The following is a 20027-nucleotide window of genomic DNA, read 5'->3' as shown; positions in this document are numbered from 1 at the left end:
GACAAAAGACAATATTTGATGAAAGTGGTCTTGACATAGTATTTTATGAGAATTGGTACCTTCCATCTCCAGCATTTATATTTAAAAATCATTAAGTAAAATATTGGATTTAAATACATTTGAAATTTATTGGATTTAAACCATACTTTTTTTTAAACTTTACTTGCTGTATTTTTTAAATTTTAGAATCACCTACTGTTCACTAACTAGCATAGAACAAGAAGGAAAAGAAGGTTTGGTGTGTTTATTCATTTATATCACAACTGCAAGAGAAGCAAAAAAGTTACAGTCTAAAAGTAAGACTGGAATGTTTTATAGACAATAAAACAGATGTTGAAACCATTTGAGATTTACTGTATATATGTTTAAAGTGTGCCAAGATCTCAAGTGGAAGGCCTGGGAAAGGTAAAGAGCAGAATAAAACAGGAAAAGATTACATTTTGAAACACAAAAAATGCTGTATAATAGAATATTTAGAGTAGGTTTTTTTGTCATAAGAATGATTAAACCAAGGTACAGCTAGTGATATAGTTCTCAAATGAAACATAGACTTTAAAAAACAGACAAGCAGGTGGATTGATGGTTTTAGAATATACTGCTTCAAGAAAATTGTCCGTATACAACACAAGTAAAGTGAAGTGAAAGAGTTAAAAAAATACAAAAGACTAAAGACGTTCTTTAAGAGTGCAGTTTCAATCAGATTCTAGAATCAGCAGTCTAGTCAGCTGTCATTGGCCTGTCATTTAGCAGGACTTCTACAGCCCTAGTGCAGAGCCATCTGAGTGGTACCAGGTTAAATGGACTTTAGATGGCCTTGGCATTACTAGAAATTGGTGTTTCCCCAGGGCCCTGTGAGATTATAGTATTTTCAATGACACACATACTCCACTAGTCAAAGCTAATGCTACTGCAGGTTCTTCGGGGATTTCAGTGTGAAAAATGGACAATGGCTCTGACAGTGTGCATTTTAAAGGAAAGAATGCATGGTCTTTCCCTTTGTGTTAGCATGAGGGTTGTAGCAGCAAGGGTAGCTATACACTGCTGAATTCAAACTGGGAAGGGAAAGAAGATATAAACAGAGAAATAATTAGCAAATCTAAATATAAAAAAAGAAAATCAGAATATTCTAAAGGTATGCGCAATGCTTTAGAAAACTGAATTTTTCTAACTGCTTTAGAAAAATACATATATGTATTAACATATGTTTGAAATACATATGAAAATTCTAATTTTGTGAGAATCTGGAATGGAATTTTAACTAAATTTGTCTATGGAGTATAAACTGTATTTGTGGAATCGATTAATTGTATTTCTAATGTAAAATGAAAAGAAATTTCTTTAAACCCAGCTGCATAGTTTAAAATATCCTCCCAGTTCTTTGGAAGTGATGTTAGGAGAACAGAAAAGACTGATGAAAAAAGCATTTTAAAAGCTTAAGAATGGTAGATGAGAAGATCAAACTACAGTATAATGTCTATTCACTACATGACCTTTTTCATGTAAATGTGCTGTTCAACAACCTGATTTAATAATATTTTATAACGATCTTTTCTTGGGAAATTGAAAATCTTCCACTACTGTGTGGAAATCACATTTGGTGTTTTGACCAAAGATCTCTATCGAAGCCTTCTTTTGACCAATTCTCTTATACACTTGTAAAATCAGTTTTAGTGTAAACATGTTTTTATATATCTTTATAATAATCTTTTCTTAAAATACTTACATATACCATCAGACAGAGTGCCATATTCTAAAATTGACAACAACCCTCCTTCATTTTGCCCTTTAGGCTGCCGTTTTCTAACCAGAGCAGTCTTCTGTATCTCTGCATGGCTGCCATGCAGACAGATATCTGCTAACGCATTGACGTAGATGTGTTTCAATTGCCATGGCCAGGCAGACAAGCCAGCTGATGATACTGCCTAAAAAGAAGGATTTAGGATTCAGAAATTTAAATATAAAATTAACATACACCACAAAAGTTACAAGTAACAAGTTACAGATTTAAAATGAAATGCAGAAAATAGGGCTTGTTGAGATAATGGGAACAATACACTTCTAGCATCTGGTCAAGTGTAATAGATCTAATATACCCTTTCTTATGCTGTTATTATGAAATACCAAGATTACACTGTCTCTTTTATTTATGTCTGGTAAAAGAACACAATTACAACACAGCAGAAACTGGATGAGTGAACACTTGACACTAATTAATTTTACCTTCTTTTGTTGAGTGTCTCCATCCTGCCCACAATCTACAGCAAGGTCCAGTAAAGCTTGTAAGCACAGCAGGCTTGATTTACCAGCCTCACCCAGGACCACCAGGCCCAGCCCAGAATCTACCCTGTCAACATATACAAGGAGAGAAACCTGAAACCTGTGCATGATTTCTTACAAGAAATGCAAACATCAATTTGCCAGTTTATTCACACTGAAATTTACTATCTTATTAAGTCGTAACAATAAAAATATCAGGCACATAACAACATAAATTGATTGCAAGACAAAGCTGACAAATAGAGGGTAATGTTTTACTGTGATATAAACAAAGGCAAGGACTCATTTTATTTGAACACATAAATATATGTTTTACAAGAAGGATATGAACTGGTTTCATTCTCTAGGCACTTACTTTATATTTTTGTTCCATTCTGAAAACTAAAAGACCTATTGGGTCTTTTTGTAGATAAATCACCATATGGAGAGACAGTGAATCCCTCAGTGATACAGTATATTTACAAAGGTGTTTATCTACCTATAGCTATTTTCTTTGTAAATGTCATAATTATTGCACACTTTACATTATAGCACTCTATGGAACTTTGAACAGAGCTGTAAATGAAGGTAACTACAACAGTGACCTAACGCTTGCATGTTTTGTGCACACAATACACAGAGAATATAAAGAAACAGTTTCACAAAAAATTTTGATATGATGTTGAAAAAAAAGAGTATCTGTGGAAATACCTTAAAATGCCTGGGACTTCATTCATAAAAATAAAAACGAATACATTTAAAACCTTATCATTTGAATAACATGCATATGTAAAGTCTCATACATTTTAAACATATTATATTTAGGAACAAGTGATAGGTTTATTCCAAGCTGAAAAGAGAAGAAAGGAGACACAACGTTTTGGCTGTGGAGTCTTTCTTCTCTTTTCAGCATGGAATAAACCTATTACTTGTTCCTTTGCAGCCTATGCATGCTGACGTAGCTACCCACCTGAACAGATTATATTTATATACTATACTTAAAACCTTATTGTTAGAATAACAAATGTTTGCAAATTTGTGGAGATCTGTTTATGATGGAAGAAATAACAGTAATGCAAATTGTAAAATAAAATCAAGTTAAATGTTTTGTATTTTGTAGGTAATCAACCAATACTATAAGTTCCATATCCTTGTCATTAAAATAATGATTTTACCTCTGCTGTCAATTTATGGCTTCTATTATATATACAAGGACAACAAAGTTAGTTTTGACAGTTTTCACAGTTTTATGACCAAGAGTAAAGTTTAATTTTAATAGATCATATTAAAGATAAAGACATAAAAATATATAGACCATTCATCAATATCAAGCTATTATGTACAAAAACTAAAGCAGCGTTAATAACGTTTGGCTTCAAGCCCACAGAAAAGGAACTAGACAGCGCAATTAATTCTTGAAGAGGTAATGAATATACAGAAGATTTATCAGGAGTAGATCATTGTGCACCAAATATTAATGTTCAAAACCTGCTTTAATAGATAATACCAGAAGGTTCAAAACTTCTAAGTTGTTCTGATTGTCATCCAAAGTATTTATGGTTTACATAATAATGCAATTCAGAGTATTTACAAGATATACTATGCCACTTATCCTGTGTATAAATATTATGTGCCTAGAATTGAAACAGCTACACCATAAATCTAACCAACAGGAAGATCCGAAATGCTGAGTCTTAATCTTTGTAGTGAATAACTGATGGCTAGATATGGAAAGAAAGAATAAAGATAAACTGATACAATGAGGGAGTGGAATAATTCAAACATGATTACTACTGGCAGAGCTCCTATTTAAACATGAATCTATATGAAAATATGCAGATATTAAAAATCTGAGTATTTAATCAAATTAAATAATTTCAAATAATCCATAGGTATCTATAATAAACTGTACATTTGCTGTAAATAATTTGCTGTTAGGAGTGAACGTGATAGGAAAAGATGAAGATGATATCATAATGAGTAAAGAGTACCTGTTGAAAATCACTCAGTGTTGAAGGCTGTCATAACTAACAACAATACCCCCTGTGGCATAGTGGTACTCTGTGGTGTTCTCAGTCAGGATGCTGTGAGAATCAGTGCCAGAACTGATGGATGGTATAACAGGAAGGTTTTTATCCCTCCTTCATGGTGCAATTCTTACAAAACTAAGATTAGTTGATTGAGAACTGGTAGTCCCAAATAGGGGCAATTCTAACTAGAAAATTATGTTGCTTCTAATTTTGTGAACCCAAAATTAAAACAGAAAAAAATGTAATCTCAAATATATTGCAACTATATTGCAAAATGTCATGCTTAGAATTGAACATGCTTAAAAATATCCCTACCCATTCATTGTCTGTAGAAACAGTTATGTCTTGCATACCAGTTTTTCTGCTGAAGCTCCTCTTGCAGGAGGACTAGATGCTGTAAAACGTCTTTGAGCTGCTTTATATTGTTTTGCACACAATACCAGCTGACCAGGCAATGCCACAGCACTTGATTAACGCCATCATCTTTCTGGTCAACTTCACCAGGACACTGACTGGGAGAACCTGTAGAGGGCTAAATGGATTTATTCATTTAACACAAAATACCAATCATTTCATATAATGTCAAAGGGCAGGTTTGCAGTGTATTTTGGATAAAAAAAACATTTAATTAATATACACTTTATTACCAAAAGCACTGGAACAACAGATAAAAATAAAGACACTTTAGTCAATGTAGGCCCATTAAAGGTTTCTTTAGAACTGAAGGTTACTCTAAGACCTTATCCTTCTACACAGCTAGGAGATCCTATACCTTTCCTGCCTCACTATTTAAGCTCTTCCCAGATATATTCTGTAGGCTTCACAACAGGACAGGAATCTGTTTAAACGATATTACATTTGGTACATGCATTCATCTCTTGGTTCTTCCTTTTTATTCCTAATATATGTTTTGGCTTCACCATACAATGGTATACAATAGTATACAATTTATGCCCACTGTATGTACTGGTAGTATGACGAAATAGTATTGAGATATCCTTTTCTAAGTACTCAGCAAACAGCTGGAAACAGCCAAAAATAGTTGCTACAGTCCGTTTAATACTAAAGCATTGAGATAGGGTATAATGTTCTTTGTGATCTGTTAATCAACAAGGAAACACCAATGTTTACAGAGAACTGTCATGGACATATTGTTAATGCTTGCTCCAGATAAATAAAAGAACAATAGAATGCAAATAGTGTGCCGTGTAATACTGCTTTTGACAAAATTCTATAATTTATTTATTTCATTAAATGGATAGGCTTAATTAAACTAACATCAAGTTCTTTCCATTGTGTAAAACAATCCTAGTTCTTACACTTACAAAGTAAGCTGGAGCATTGGAAACGGTCTATAGCACTTTAAAGATTTAATTTTTAAAAGTATATTTTTAATTTATCATTTAATTTTGTGACTAAATCTTTCAAGGCAAATTTTCATGATGAACTATTTCAATTATTAAACTATTTTCTGTGTTTCTACAGTACGTTCCAGTGTTTTCAATATAAAAAATGTTTATAAAAGTATTTTACATTTAGTGGAGGATGTTTTGTGTAATGAGTTTTTCACATTTCATGCTAATATTTGCACAGATAATTTGTAATTTTATTTGTAGTTTTTGGTGCTTTTAAATTTAACATATGAGATTGAGAAGAGGCCAAATAAATTAAAGAATTAAAAGATTAAAGGGTGTATATTCATTATGGATATTGTTTTTTTGTGAACCAATTTCTCAAAAACATAACCAAAATAACAATACATTTTAACACCTCCTGACCACTCATTTACACCCTCTGAGTTCCCAAGAAAGAAAATCTACAATAAAAGCAAACAGATCCAATAAAAGTACCATTCAATAAAGGTTTAACTACTTAGGCATTAGTAACCTAAACCTCCAGTATTCCATCCTCAGCACCACAGATCCAAACTGTGAGGAGATCCATATTAAAATAACATCAAGATAGGCTAGGGTCCAGTGTTTGCAAGGGAGGGAATGAAGAGGTTCCTAATTCCCAAAGTACCAACTCCATTCTGCTGCAATCAAACCAGGACAGGTCTGGTGTCTGCTGTTGCGAGACCCAACTTTGAACTTTGAACAAAAGCATGAGCTGACCAAAGAATCCTCTTGCCAGGAACAGGGGAAAAAAAAGAAACCTGTGTCTAGAACACAACCACATCTGGACATTCTGAAAATGTGTGTAAAAAGTTACCTATTTTAGCTTTACATGAAAGCACCTACAGTGCAGAAGTCTGGTATATTCTGTGGATAAAATTAAAGAAGATTAATGGATTATTAGGATTTTTGAAAGCGGAACAGATATTATGCCAATTATCATTGTATTAAACGTCTTCGTAATATTCAAATCCCTATTCCAAATAGTGAAATTTCAAAGGTTAGAGTGAAAAATCACTTTGTTTTGGCCCCAGAATCCTGCAGATTATGGTTTTGGTTGTTACAACCTCATTTCCCAGAGGGCCCCATAAGAAAGCATTACACGGTGGAGATGTAAATGAAAAAAGAAAGAGGTGTCAGGAAGCTTAATAATAAGTATTAAGTTTATAAGTTCTCAATCAAGCAAAGACTATCCTCATTAAAAATACTTATTAGAATGTAAATCTTGGTATTTCTCTAAAGTAGGAAAAAGGGGAATCAACTGTAAAGATTTTATGATTAGAAAATAAGAGTGTACACTAGAGTAAATTAAATATTAAAGTCCGCATGGATGCCAAAATACAGGGGACTCCGAATTAAACTAAATGGACAGTGCCTGCAATGCAAAAAAGACATAAAAATAAAACTGAAAATTCGCAAGAGCCAAGTCCCCCACATTGCACATTCATTTCATTATGGCAACACAGACCAGACAGTAACTAGGAAAATGTAGCCATCTGTTCAGGTCAATACCTTGCTTTACCCTACCTTTAATATTTAAAAACATTATTCAGGTTGCTTATTGTAATAACCCCAATACCAAGGTATCTGAAGTTTTACTCCAGTGACACAATCAATGTCCACTGAAAGGCCTGACTGTAGTAATGGTGGCTGAGATCAATTCATTTTACACCCACACAGAGCAAAAAAATAGCTAACAGGATGGGAAGACATTTTTTTACACAAAACATTTATATTTCCATTTATATTCTTTGCATGGAGTGACATGTATGGTTGCATACTGCTGACAGGAACAGGAGCAGAAGCAGATTAACAGACAGCCTGAGCAAGTGGAGGGGATCAAATAATAATAATAATAATAATTGCTTACTCTTATATAGCGTTTATCTAGACAATCCACTCAAAGCCCTTTACAGGTAATGGGGACTCCCCTCCACCACCACCAATGTGCAGCATCCACCTGGATGATGCGATGGCAGCCATAGTGTGCCAGAACGCTCACCACACATCAGCTATCCGTGGGGAGGAGAGCAGAGTAATGAAGCCAATTCATAGATGGGGATTATTAGGAGGCCATGATTGGTAAAGGCCAATGGGAATTACTCTTTTCGAGAAACGCCCTGGGATTTTTAATGACCACAGAGAATCAGGACCTCAGTTTTACGTCTCATCCGAAGGAAAGGCGTCTGTTTACAGTATAGTGTCCCCGTCACTATACTGGGGCATTAGGACCCACATGGACCACAGGGTGAGCGCCCCCTGCTGGCCCCACTAACACCTCTTCCAGCAGCAACCTTAGTTTTTCTCCAGGATGTCTCTCATCCAGGTACTGACCAGGCTCACACCTGCTTAGCTTCAGTGGGTTGCCAGTTGTGAGTTGCAGAGTGATATGGCTGCTGGTAAATATAAATGTACATTAAAGCAAAAGTGCATTAAATATATATCAAGCAGGACTGATAATACTGTATGTAAATAATATTAGTAATAATAATAATAATAATAAAGCAATACCCCCTCCCAAACAATTCTCCTTTATAAACCTAAAGGGCAACCCGGTACATGCAGGTTCCTTCCTCACATCAGTTTTGTTCACATCACAAGTCAGTTTTGACCAATTTTCCAATAAACTAAATGATAAAAATAAACTATGAAAAAAAAGTTTAAATAGATTTGACAACCATCCTTAAATATGTCTATTTTCTAAACACTTCTTTCATTTCAGGTCACAGGGGAGCTGGAGCCTATTCTGTCAAGCAAAAGGCTCATAGTAGAATATGCCCTCAAAGGAATGTGAGTCCAGCGTAAGGAAGACAGATACAAACACAGTCATGCACACACTCACACCAGGGCCAGTTTTCCCAATGGCCGATCAACCTACTGGAATGTTTTTGGACTGTGGGAGGAAACTGGAGCACCTGGAGAAAACCGATGTGAACACAGATAGAAAACTCCATGCAGATAGCACCCCAGGTCCAAAACTAGACCCAAGGCCAAGCTCCGCAAACCAGCAATGCTAACCATTGTCCCATCTAGAATTGACAGTCTTTTAGAGTTATTCTGAACAAGCATACAAAGTTCGGGTTCATTGCCATAGCTTGAACAGAAAAGCAAACCTGTTTCAGGGAAATAACAGCACTGAATAACAGTTTGGCTTAACTCTGTGAGAGATGGAAAAAAACAGTTTCTACATACTGTATGTGAAATGCCAGGCATGAAGCCTTCTACATTAAAATGGGACTAAATTACTCAACACTCTGAAATGGAAAGAATAGAAAGAAAAGGATAAGATTTCTTGTCAGGATTAGAGTACCTTTGCCAAGAAAATACATTTAAGAACAGTGCAACAGCTTCAGAAAAAGATTTGAAAGCTTCAGGTTTTACGTGACATTACTGCGAATTGCTAAAAAAGCCACACTTACCAGATGAGGATCTGGTATTATCTGCCTATACGTTATGTGGACATTATAGAACAGATAGTAGGAAGCTGCACAAAAAGATTAGTCTTACTATGAAACTATTCAGTACAAAGATGTATTACCTCACATAAGAGCTTTGTGAGATTCACGTTTGTGTTGCAAGCTGAAGAAAGTAGACATTGCTTAATGTGTCTTGCTCCTGGCCTTTGTGCAGCACACGTAGCAAAGCAGGATCAATGAACGTTTTTAATTTCGCAAACAGCTCAAGGAAAGAACAACCAGAAACCGTTTTTTCAAGTTAAGGAAGTAATGAGGACTGCCATGATGAACCACTGCCTTTGGCATTGAAAAGTATTCGCACGTAAGCACGTGCAACAAAAACTACAGGAATGAGGTATTAAAGATTGCAAATCAGTAAACACAGTAAAGATCATGGCTGCTTTCATTCTTTGAGTGAAGAAATGGGAGCTGAGTGCCAGCATTTGTTATTCCATGATGAAGCAGATCAATACCAATCAAAAAGTGTCAATGAAAAATACCAATGAAAAATGTGTCTGTCGACCACTGTGTCAATGTGTCAACCAAAGTCAAAGCATTGAAGTGTACTTTTTGATTAAATATTAATGCTTTCAAATAGCAAACTAAATAAGCCCCAAACTGGTTGCATATACTTAATGTCTAGTGTTTAGTTGGTTCCAATATTTGACATTTTTTCTGATTCTAATGTCTCTCAGTATATTTTGCTTACAAATATGTTTGATATGTGACATGGTTACTTCTATAGCATTTAATATTATGAGTTAAATTCCAAACTTTTAATTCCAAGTCCAAATTTCTAATGTTTCTGGAAGTTCACAAGAGGATATATTGACAATGGATGACAAAATATTGTCAGGATTTTCAGGTGAATCATGGTGTAGAAAGCTCAGAAACTCCTGACATAAGTGGTTCTAATGATGGGACCAATTAAAGCAGTTAAAGTGGGTGGCCATGATAAGTGCCCTTGGAAATTAAAAGCTATGAAACACAACTGATAACTGTTAATATCATTGCTAAAGGGCTGGCATATACAGTTATATTTAAACCAGATTAATTAAACCTGATCCCAAACCCATTCCATCTAACACCAGCCATAGACATTCCCATTCATCAAGTCAAACATGTTCTTAAAAATGCGTCCACTTAAAGAACAGGACAGGGGAAGTAGCATCTATAGTATGATGTGGAGCAGGCTGTGAACATGTCAGATTGTAGAATACTACTTTGACCACATAGACCCTACCCACCAACAACATGATAGCACCTTAGCATATAGCTTGGTGTCAGAACAAATAAAAAAGATAGGACAATATCTTTCTCTTTTCAATAAATGGGTATAATGGTAGTATTAACATCCCTCTGAAATGAACGTCTTTTAATATTAATATTATTACAAGCAGAACTGGACCTAATTAGGGTAAATAAAATGTCTGAAGGAATGCCATCAATGCCACATTTACGCTTTGTCTATTCCTCAACTTCCTCCTATGCTGAGATGGAGGACACAGGCACCTCCAACAGAGCTCCCTCTTCTGGAAAAAGACTAGGCAAACAAAGAGATCAGAGAAGTCTTGTACTCTTCCCATGATCAAATTGTATAATTTAGAGGGAAACATACACAACGTGAGTTACCTGCATGGCACCTGTAAGTAGTTCCACCTGTATTAATCTTTCCCTTGTGCTGATCTAACGACCAGAATATCTGTTAACAATGTATTAATGCAGAGCCTCAAAGCTAGTAAGTGGCTAGCTCAACTTACTGCAACCTACCATGTCTAAGGTGCCCTGAAAGAAGATCACAGTTCAAAAACAGTTTTGTTAAAATTAACAAAAAGAAATCGCACACCTACCTGTACCGAATCAATTGAATGCTTCTTCATGAAAATATCACATTCACACATAATTTCTCCCGTCTGTAATATGAAGTGAACAGCAAAGAGAACATTTGGAAAAGGTTTATAGCAGGGCTCACATTGGGTAAGAGCTAAACAGAGAAAGGAAACAAAGTGTTCAGAAACAGTTAACATCTGTAATACATTTCTGATTTTCACTCAAAGGCTTTTTCCTTACCCCATTGTTTAATTTCACTGAATTTAATTGTGAGTGGTTTACAGATGTCATTGTTCAATTTTAAGACATTGCTTGGTGAAATTTAATAACCTTTGCAATATGAGCTCTAAATTATCTCTTTGTTATTAGTAAAATGTTTGTATTTCTCCTTCAATAATATCTGGAGACAGGCAAACAAAACCCAGCATTTCTCCAGATTTTAGTTTCACTGGAAATAATAAAGATGTTTTTTATGACTTAAAAATTAATTAGAGCAAAGCAAACAGACACCACTGTTGGCAATGTTCATTTAGCTTTTATCACACATCTATGTGATTATTTATACTGTATGTTTAAGCAAAAACTGGCTCCAAAGTTGATAAGAAGCAAGAAACATAATTGTGCAAGTATTTACTAAGTTACTGTATTCTACTGAAGTGCTCTTCAATGATTCACCTCAGCCTGAATGAAACATTTTATCACATCATGTGGAGTGTTATGAAATTGGAAAGCACTAATGACAGGCCACTTACAGAGAAAGTCATTAACTTCTGTGCTCTGATACACTGAACAAGAAAATTATGTGTATATGATATCCAATGACAGCAGGTAAGCATAGCTTATATCTGCATTTCTTATCTACTTGATTGTTTCTTTATTATTGCATCAAGTCCACCATGCTTAGAGATTAGGGGAAAAAATAAAATAATTCTAATTAAGATGCATGTAAACATTTACCCAATTTCTACATTTTACAGAAAACGCCTTGTGGGATTTTGTGTCCCAGTGCATTTAAGACCTTTTACAACCCAATTGCTTCAAAGGTCTGAGGTAAAAATAAGTTATAGTCTGTTAAAAGAAATGCAGTATTTTTTAACTTTTCTATGCTTGCAATGCAATGCAAATGGAAAGAAATTATGAAATGCCACCTATGGAGAAAATAAAAAATATTCCTGGTGAAATCAATTATTTCTCTTTAGTTTGGAAACAAAAGGAAGCAATGACCTCTTGTGGTCAAAACTTGCAGTTCAGCACTGAGAACTTAAAAAAACATTAAAAAGCATTATGAACTTCTACAGTTAATTTTCCATGACATTGTTAAAATATTTGTGGATATATCTACAGTCAGTAATTAAGTTATTCGGAAAAACACATGTGAACTTTAAAGAAAACAAATATAGTATGCTGTATTACCGAGGGGCATTAAAAAGGCCATAAATACAATTGTTGACTTTTTATATATCAATATATAATATATATATAATAATATGGTTATCTTTATTTTTAATTTTACATAGGGTATCTACAAATTACAACCACATTAACATGCAATTTAACAGGTCATCCAATACAGAACCATAATTGTGATTTTAGCTAATAATGTGCCTTCCTATAGATGAATCATACTGTTTCCCTTTAATACAAAAAACAGCCCTTGAAAAGTATGGGATGAAACGCATTAAGGTCAGGTGATTATTTTTTCAAATCTGCCAGCCTAGACAGTGGATGCAATACCTCTTAACCCCACACTGCCCTTAAGAGTCATGGCAGTGCCGCTCCAGCATTTTTCCACATTACTTAAGCTTGCCATAAACAGAAGAGACATACTTTCTAGATCAATTTCAGTGGCTAACAAAAAGCCTTTTTTTTTGCTGTGTCTTTTGATGGTTGAGGTGGCCCCACTTCATGTCCAGACCAATTTTCCTCCTTTCTAGGCTAATCAGTCTTTGTGTGGCTGTATAATGAACTCAACTATGATAGCTTTTTTTTAACCTGCCTAGCCACTTTTCCCTGTGTGTTTTTTTAAAGACATCACTTGCATGTGTCATGGTTTCCTGCTTCCCTTTATTGGAGCTACAAGACAAAATATTTTATTGCCAGAAGCCCTCTTTGCTGCATAAATATTTTTTCATCTCTTGTGTGCTTAGTACAGTATGTACATCCAGTGCCTTAGCCAGCTGGCCTTGCACTCTATATCCTACACCCCGGCACCCTTCTGACTCTGCTGCACTAAGACACAATATTCACTCTAGTCTCTGCTTCAGCATTCATGACTGACCCTCCTGGCACCTACTGTATGATCAGTGCTCTACTGCCCACTATATCTATGCACCTTAGTGTTTCAGTCTGGTACTTGTGACATCACTGCCTTCTTGAGATATTTTGTGCCTCGTTGAGATACTTGCCACCCAGTTGCCAGACCTTGGCATATTTGTTACACGCTCAGTGCTTCAGCAAACAAAATAGGTATTTCTTGTACTACAGAGAGTTCCTTAGTATCTACAGTAGGACCACTGTACACTCTCTCTGTTTGCCCCAAGTGAGACAGTAAATTGTCTGTGATTCAGCACCACTATGCATCTCATGCTACAACTCTAACTTGGTGCCTGGACACACTCCCCATGCCTCTCCACAGCAGCTCCTCATGGAGGTCAACACACTATATTATCATCAATTGCCAACAGACACAACAAAGTAGTGACTGACCCTCCATGGATGACTCAGAGCTCACCAAAGATTGCCTTGTAGCCAGAGACTCCAACTGTGATGCAGTAACCAGATTCCCTGGTGGGAAAAGAGCTGCTCAAGACTTGTATCTGGTCTGTCCCTACTTTGATACCCTGTCTTCTTTCTAGGGGCCTCAGAAGTTTCCTGGGTTCATGGAATGCAAAAGAGAAAGACCTCTGGTGCTGGACTGCCATGGTTCCTCCTGAACTACACAAAGGTTTCTGCCCTGTCCAGCACGTATGTTAATGGAGACTAAATTCCTACAAATGATCTACCACTTGTCCAACCCTATACAGCAGTGCCTTGTAATGGATGCTGACGTCTGTAAGACCTACCAAGCTGGTGTCCAAGCTGCCCTTTCAAGGTTTTCCTACATTTGGGTTTTTCCAGGTCTCCCACACAGAGAAGTGGAGAGATGTCATCCTAGCTCTTAACACTTGCATGACTCCACCTGAACTGCCTGGATGACAAGCTGATATATGCTCAGTCCTTATCTCTGAACAGTACACATTTCTTGTAACTGATCACATCAAGCAGCTTGGTTTCATTAAAAAGTGTCTAGCATTTTCCATTAAAATGTTGTGAGATGAGACTGAGAACAGAGTGAAAAAGAAGAATGTGGAAACAAATACACTCTGACAATAGGACACATTGAGACCAAACTGATTAAAACAGATAACAATGCACTCATGACACTTTGTGGCAAACAGCACAGAGAGTAGGTGTGAAAAACTGGGACAGAACATTTCCAGAAATCATCAATCACTTTCTTCCATTATTATTATTACTAACAGGGGCTCTAGCAACATAGGGCATGGGACAGGACTTCACCCAGGACAAGACACCAGTCCATCATAGTCACAGATTAACTGATAGAACTTAATATGCTGCACATAGAATTTCTAAACCTTGTCAATGGTCTGAGAAGTTCAGAATTACATTCAATTTTTGCCCTTGGATTGGAAATGTATAAGATGTGAAAACATTAAAATGCTTAATTCTGTCACTGTATTAGTATGACTGTCAAAATCTGAGAAGAATGAAACCCTAGGACACCCTCCTCCACTTTTCGAGACTTTTCAATATGTGTGGAGCAACTGTTTAAGATCTAAAAATACAATGGTGAGCTACTAGGATGACAAATAACTTGCCATGAGGTGGATGACAAAGTGTTATGACACCTACTCATGATCGTTTCACCTGAACCCAGACATCCAACCTCAAATCAATAGACTGCCCAACACATATTATGAAAGTAGATTCAATAGGATATTTCTGCTTTTCTTTGCCAAATCAAGACTGAAATCCAATCAAGCATCTCGGGACTGACATCGATCGTCAGATTCCTGCTTTTCAAATCAGAACAGAGCTTGAGCGAGACATTTTGTATGCAGTACCAAAATTGTGACTTCTTCAACTGACCTCATCTCACCAAGAGGAGCTCAAACACAAAGGCTGACATTTCATTGGGAATGTAATATTAATTACATTTTTTTTCTAAATAACAGAAGTATAGTATAACATTACAGAATAATGCATTATGAATGAAAAATAAAATGTCAAAATTCATCCAGGTTATGGGTATGTTTTCTATTTCTGAGAGTACTTATCAGTTTGTCAAAGATTAATGCAAAAATAAATAACTTGGAAATGAAACACATTTTTAATACATTCACAAATTGTATATACATATCGCATATGTAAAAAAATCCTACCTTTTAAGAAATTAAGAAGGCGGAATTTATTTTCTGTATATCCATTCAAACAATTTGATTTATGTAACAGAAATAGTCTCAAAAAGATAAGATGTCCAAGCTTTAAAAAAAGAAGAATATAAAAGAAAAATAAGAAAATAAGATCCATTACCTATTATCCAAATAATAAATAATATGATTTAATAGTAATGTGCAGCGACATACACCACTGTGTTCATACCTCACGTAGTTATGTAAATCACATATAGCACTATGTAGCATTTAGAATACACACTATAAACAAGAATGAATCTGAACAAGCAAAATAGCCAGTACTGATTTATTCACCTTCCTGGTGTGCAAATCTTAATCTTCTTAAAGTAATGTTTTATGGTGTTTGGTGGTTGTGTTTTGCTTTTTATTGTCAGTGCAGATATCTTAAGACCTAATTAATTATAGAATTACGATACTGTATTATATTATTATGTACAGAGTAGTATAATATTCAAGTAGACATTATATTTTAAAATAATCATGTTTACTCTGATCCCACTTATATCCAATTAGAGGTATAATTAAATAATTAAAAAGAATGTATAAAAATAGACTGATCTCAAATTGCTTTTTCCTGTTTCAATCCTCTCCTCCCTTCCCTTAATTTCTATTGCTGAAGAGGCCATTAACAGCAACTGCAGGTTCTTCAAGTTACCTTCAACATCTTGACTTCAGAGCTGTACAGAAAGGGCTTCTGCACTGTGTCGGTGCAGAGCCAGTAGAGAACAGACTCTGCAAGGTAGAAAAGAACTGGCACATGCTCATCATGCACAGGAGCTTGATCCAATGAAATCAAAAGAACATCCAAAGATTCTTTGACGAAATAGAAAAAAAATAGCAATCGGGTTGGTATTTCGGCAATAAAGACAATAACCCAACGTCAGTTGTCACTGTGGAGCTCGCAGCAGGTCAAATGACAAGCAGCCCTGTCAGGCAGGAGTGACAAGAGAGCATGTACTGTGTGGGAGCTCAAACAACAAGCTGAGCTGATTAATATTTAGTGATTAAAAATTGGGAGAGTATAGAATAGAAAATGACTGTTACTTCTAAATTTAAAATAGTAACATTGGAAGAATTTTGCACATTTTAACCACTTACCATCTTGAATTTCACCTCGGCACAGAGCAAGTAACAAAAGCTCTGTCCAGGCAAGTGGGAAGTCAACATGGTCTCCATGGCCTTGAGAATTCATTCCAGCTCTACGCTTTTGTAGGCATAAACAGAATAACGTTATGTCTATTTTTTGCTACATTCAACACAAGTCAGGAAGAGATGTTTGCTACTGTCTTTGTTAAATAACTTTGTGTTGAAGAAAACTGATAGATAAATGCTGAGTTAAGTCATGGAACTTGGACAACAGGTGAAATATTCATATGAGTTTTGAGGGTGAGATAAGGAATAAGTGCAACAAGTGGGACAAATCCCAACAAAAAAAAGTTCAAATTGTTCTCTCCTATTTTAAATTTCCATTAATAATCTTTTAACTGTGCAATCCAACTGGCCAAGACAAAGCTTAATTTTTGGAGAAACATTTTTTTTTTAGCCTTAAACATCAAGTTTCAAGAAGCTGACACTCATAAGACTACAAAATAGTGGGGAAATAAAATCAAAAGTTATCCTAAAAACCACTGAAACAAGCATCTCTGCCCAATCGCTGAGTAAATCTTAGTCAAGGCATCTCCAACCTTGGCTCTGGAGAAATAAGCAAGTAATCTGTTTAATTAATGGAACTCTGTTCCTTGACAATTAAAGGCTATTTAGATAGATAGATACTTTATTGATCCCGTGAGGGAAACTGCAGATTTATTTGGATTTGTGCAAAAAATTATTGTTTTATTACTTAATTTAACAAACCACCTAACTGACCTACCACCTAATTGTTTAACTGCCTTCAAATTCAGAATGAATGTAAGTCTTCAATAATTATAATTTTAATGGTTATCCTAAAAAACCTACAGGACTGGGACTCTCCAGAACCAGTGTTAATCCTTCTCTTAGTCATCTTTTTTACCTACAAAGTCTACAACAAATACACACAGGAAGAAATATAACAAATTGATACAAATCAGGCGAGAAGGAAATGTACTGTACCATGCTTCGTCTAAGCATTTTTCTTGCTTGATCCATGGAGTGTTCCTGTTCCTCAGGTTCCTGCACACTGTTGTATTTCTTGATGAATTCCTCAGTTATTTCAAAGGGGTTTCTAAACACAGAAGACCCCCCCCACCCCCCCAAAAAAAATGATGCCCACAGCAAAGGAATGGTGAAAACAAGCAAAATATAATGCATTACAAATTCTTGATGTCACACTTCCAGAAACCGTTCAAGCGCATTAGCAATATTTTTCTGGCGTTTTTGCAAATGCTGTAGCTGTTTTCTGCATGTTACTTTATTCTAAGTCCTAGATAAGCGATGCATAAGAAATATATGCATAATTCCAAAATAAAAAATGGCACACGTTTCTAGTGCCCAAGGCATACTGTATGTAAACAAGCAGCAATAGCAGTCAGAGAGCACGTGAGTAGAGAGACCCCTGGTGGGCTGAAGGAGTATTGGTGAAAGGGGGGGGTCTCCTCCTGCATAAGGAACATCTCTCTCTCCCCGGAGTCATTATTCCTGGTAAGAGCGATTAACAAGTGTGAGCTTCCTAATACTGACACTCTTGCTGTTGCATCGGTAGATGATTTGTGTTTGTGTTGCCATTTTTGTTAAGGACAATACAACCCAGCTGATACCTTGGCTTGGTTAAAGAAACAGCTGGATAAGACTTTGGATCAAACTTGCTACTAGAAACAAAATGTGCTGGATGGTCTAAAGGGCCTCCTTTACAACCTTTCTTACATTGATCTTTATCACTAATTTATCGATTATTATTATCAATTATTGATCTTTACCATTTATGATACTATTGTGGTATGACTGTTGCCTTTATTTTATTCAACACAGTGTACTTAAGTACTTTAGTCCTGAAAACCCATCAAAATTCTGTTGCATTGCAGTATTGTCCACTGTGATGACTGTACTGTGTATATGTATTACGGTATATATTCATAGCACACACATATCTGTCATTTTGATGACTGTTCAAATGGGGAGATGCGTCAACGTGCATTAGCTGCAAAAGAACATGTAAAGGTTAATTTTCATGTTGAAAAGTAGAAACTCCTGGTGTACAGGAGAGAGAGTAGAGTTGCAGGAGAAGGTGAGAGTGGGCACAGGGCAGATGAAAAGGAATATCCAGACAAAGAGAGATCAGGGGAGAGGTGTGAAAAACTGAAAACCCATATATGAATAGAGAAGACTTTTAAAAAAAATAGTCTGTCATTGAGGACAAAGGTGTGATGTAAATTTAAGGATAATCTTAACCCCTATTGCTTTTCTGGAATAGGAGTCCTAAAATGAACTCCTGTGTGGTGAAATTTTGGTTGGCAGAGGTGAAATGTGAAAATGCTTAGAGAGATCTTTGCTCTTCAATGTTCTCACATGCTCTTACTCTTACAACACTGTTTGCAAAAATGCAGTAAATGAGATCACTCTGTATCCAACTTGTTCTCTGGTGATTTTGATACTATATACATATTTGCAAGCTGTGATACTACAGTATCTAAAAATTTGCAAGTTTATTACAAAATTTAGGTTACAATTTTAAAGCGGTCTCTGTCACAGGAAAAGGTTCCTAGTGTGGATGGTAGCTGTTGGTGGTTAAAAGAACTGTGGACAAGAAGAATGTGACTTTGTAGACAAAACAGAATAATAAGAACATTTTAAATTTAAATGCTTCCTTACCTGCTAGGGCTAATCTTAGCATTTTGAGATGCTTCAAGTTCTTGAGCCTTTTTAAGCAATCTTCTTTGTAGATCTTCTTGATGGGTTTGGGATATAATCCCAAAGTTGTGAACTACTGGAATTTTGATGATGGGCATCTTCTTTTGCTAGTAGGTTAGATGTTTTATTTCTAAAAGAAGAAACATTGTGTTTACACAAATCATTAAAGTACTAATTAATCTGAGTTTTCAGGAGGTAATGTTTCTGTATAATATCTTTCTAGACAGCTATGTGCTGCATACCTTACCCATCTTTTGTACCCATCAAAAACCTTATTTTGATTGAATTTCAGTTTTTGGTTTGCCTTCTCAAAGAGAACAATTCGTGTGCACAGGAAAACGTTTTTTATTTTTTAAATGCATCCGAAATTACACTCTTACCTATTTTGTTTTCTGACCAAAGCTTTCTAATGAAAAACGTTGAGTGCTGTAGGGGAAAAAAACTCATTTTAATTGTGAAAACGAAGCGTCTTTAGAATTTGTTTTACAATATCAAATACTTCGAGCAGAAATCGTTTGTTTTGGTGTTGCTATGACTGCAGAGGAAATATTCAATCCAAAACACAAGTCATTACAACGCGGTAGTTTCTTTGTCTTTAATCGTCAGAACATTTCATATAGATAGTTTCCAACTTACATAGTGGTGGAAGTTGTTTCCTACCCGAAAGGCTGTCGGTTAAAATAAATGCATAGCAGTCATTTTCAGGTATGAAGTTAGTACTACGATTCCCAGAACCCTTTGCTTTGGAGAGAGAGGGGGAAG

The 20027-nt window shown here is 35.6% G+C and overlaps 1 protein-coding gene across 3 annotated transcripts in view; it reads right to left on the bottom strand.

Annotated features, from left to right (window-relative positions):
- tmem232 (transmembrane protein 232) overlaps positions 1 to 19988 on the bottom strand; it is a 37481-nt gene extending 17493 nt beyond the window's left edge. For 2 of the 3 annotated variants that reach the window (XM_088910825.1, XM_088910826.1), the window contains exons 1-10: positions 19902 to 19988; positions 19227 to 19395; positions 17532 to 17643; positions 16539 to 16644; positions 16096 to 16253; positions 15408 to 15507; positions 10986 to 11119; positions 4640 to 4818; positions 2221 to 2344; positions 1724 to 1922 (exon numbers count right to left, since the gene is read on the bottom strand). In XM_088910825.1, coding sequence (XP_088766951.1) covers positions 1724 to 1922; positions 2221 to 2344; positions 4640 to 4818; positions 10986 to 11119; positions 15408 to 15507; positions 16096 to 16253; positions 16539 to 16644; positions 17532 to 17643; positions 19227 to 19363 — 1249 coding nt within the window. In that variant the 5' untranslated portion in view covers positions 19364 to 19395; positions 19902 to 19988. The remainder of the gene's footprint in view (positions 1 to 1723; positions 1923 to 2220; positions 2345 to 4639; positions 4819 to 10985; positions 11120 to 15407; positions 15508 to 16095; positions 16254 to 16538; positions 16645 to 17531; positions 17644 to 19226; positions 19396 to 19901) is intronic. The other variant, XM_088910827.1, reaches the window with a different exon arrangement.
- Positions 19989 to 20027: the final 39 nt, after the last annotated feature.

Source organism: Atractosteus spatula, chromosome 3, assembly GCF_055471065.1.
Source record: "Atractosteus spatula isolate fAtrSpa1 chromosome 3, fAtrSpa1.hap1, whole genome shotgun sequence".
Lineage (NCBI taxonomy): Eukaryota > Metazoa > Chordata > Actinopteri > Semionotiformes > Lepisosteidae > Atractosteus > Atractosteus spatula.
The sequence above is the reverse complement of the archived record's forward strand: the minus strand, read 5'-3'. Positions and strand labels throughout refer to the sequence as shown.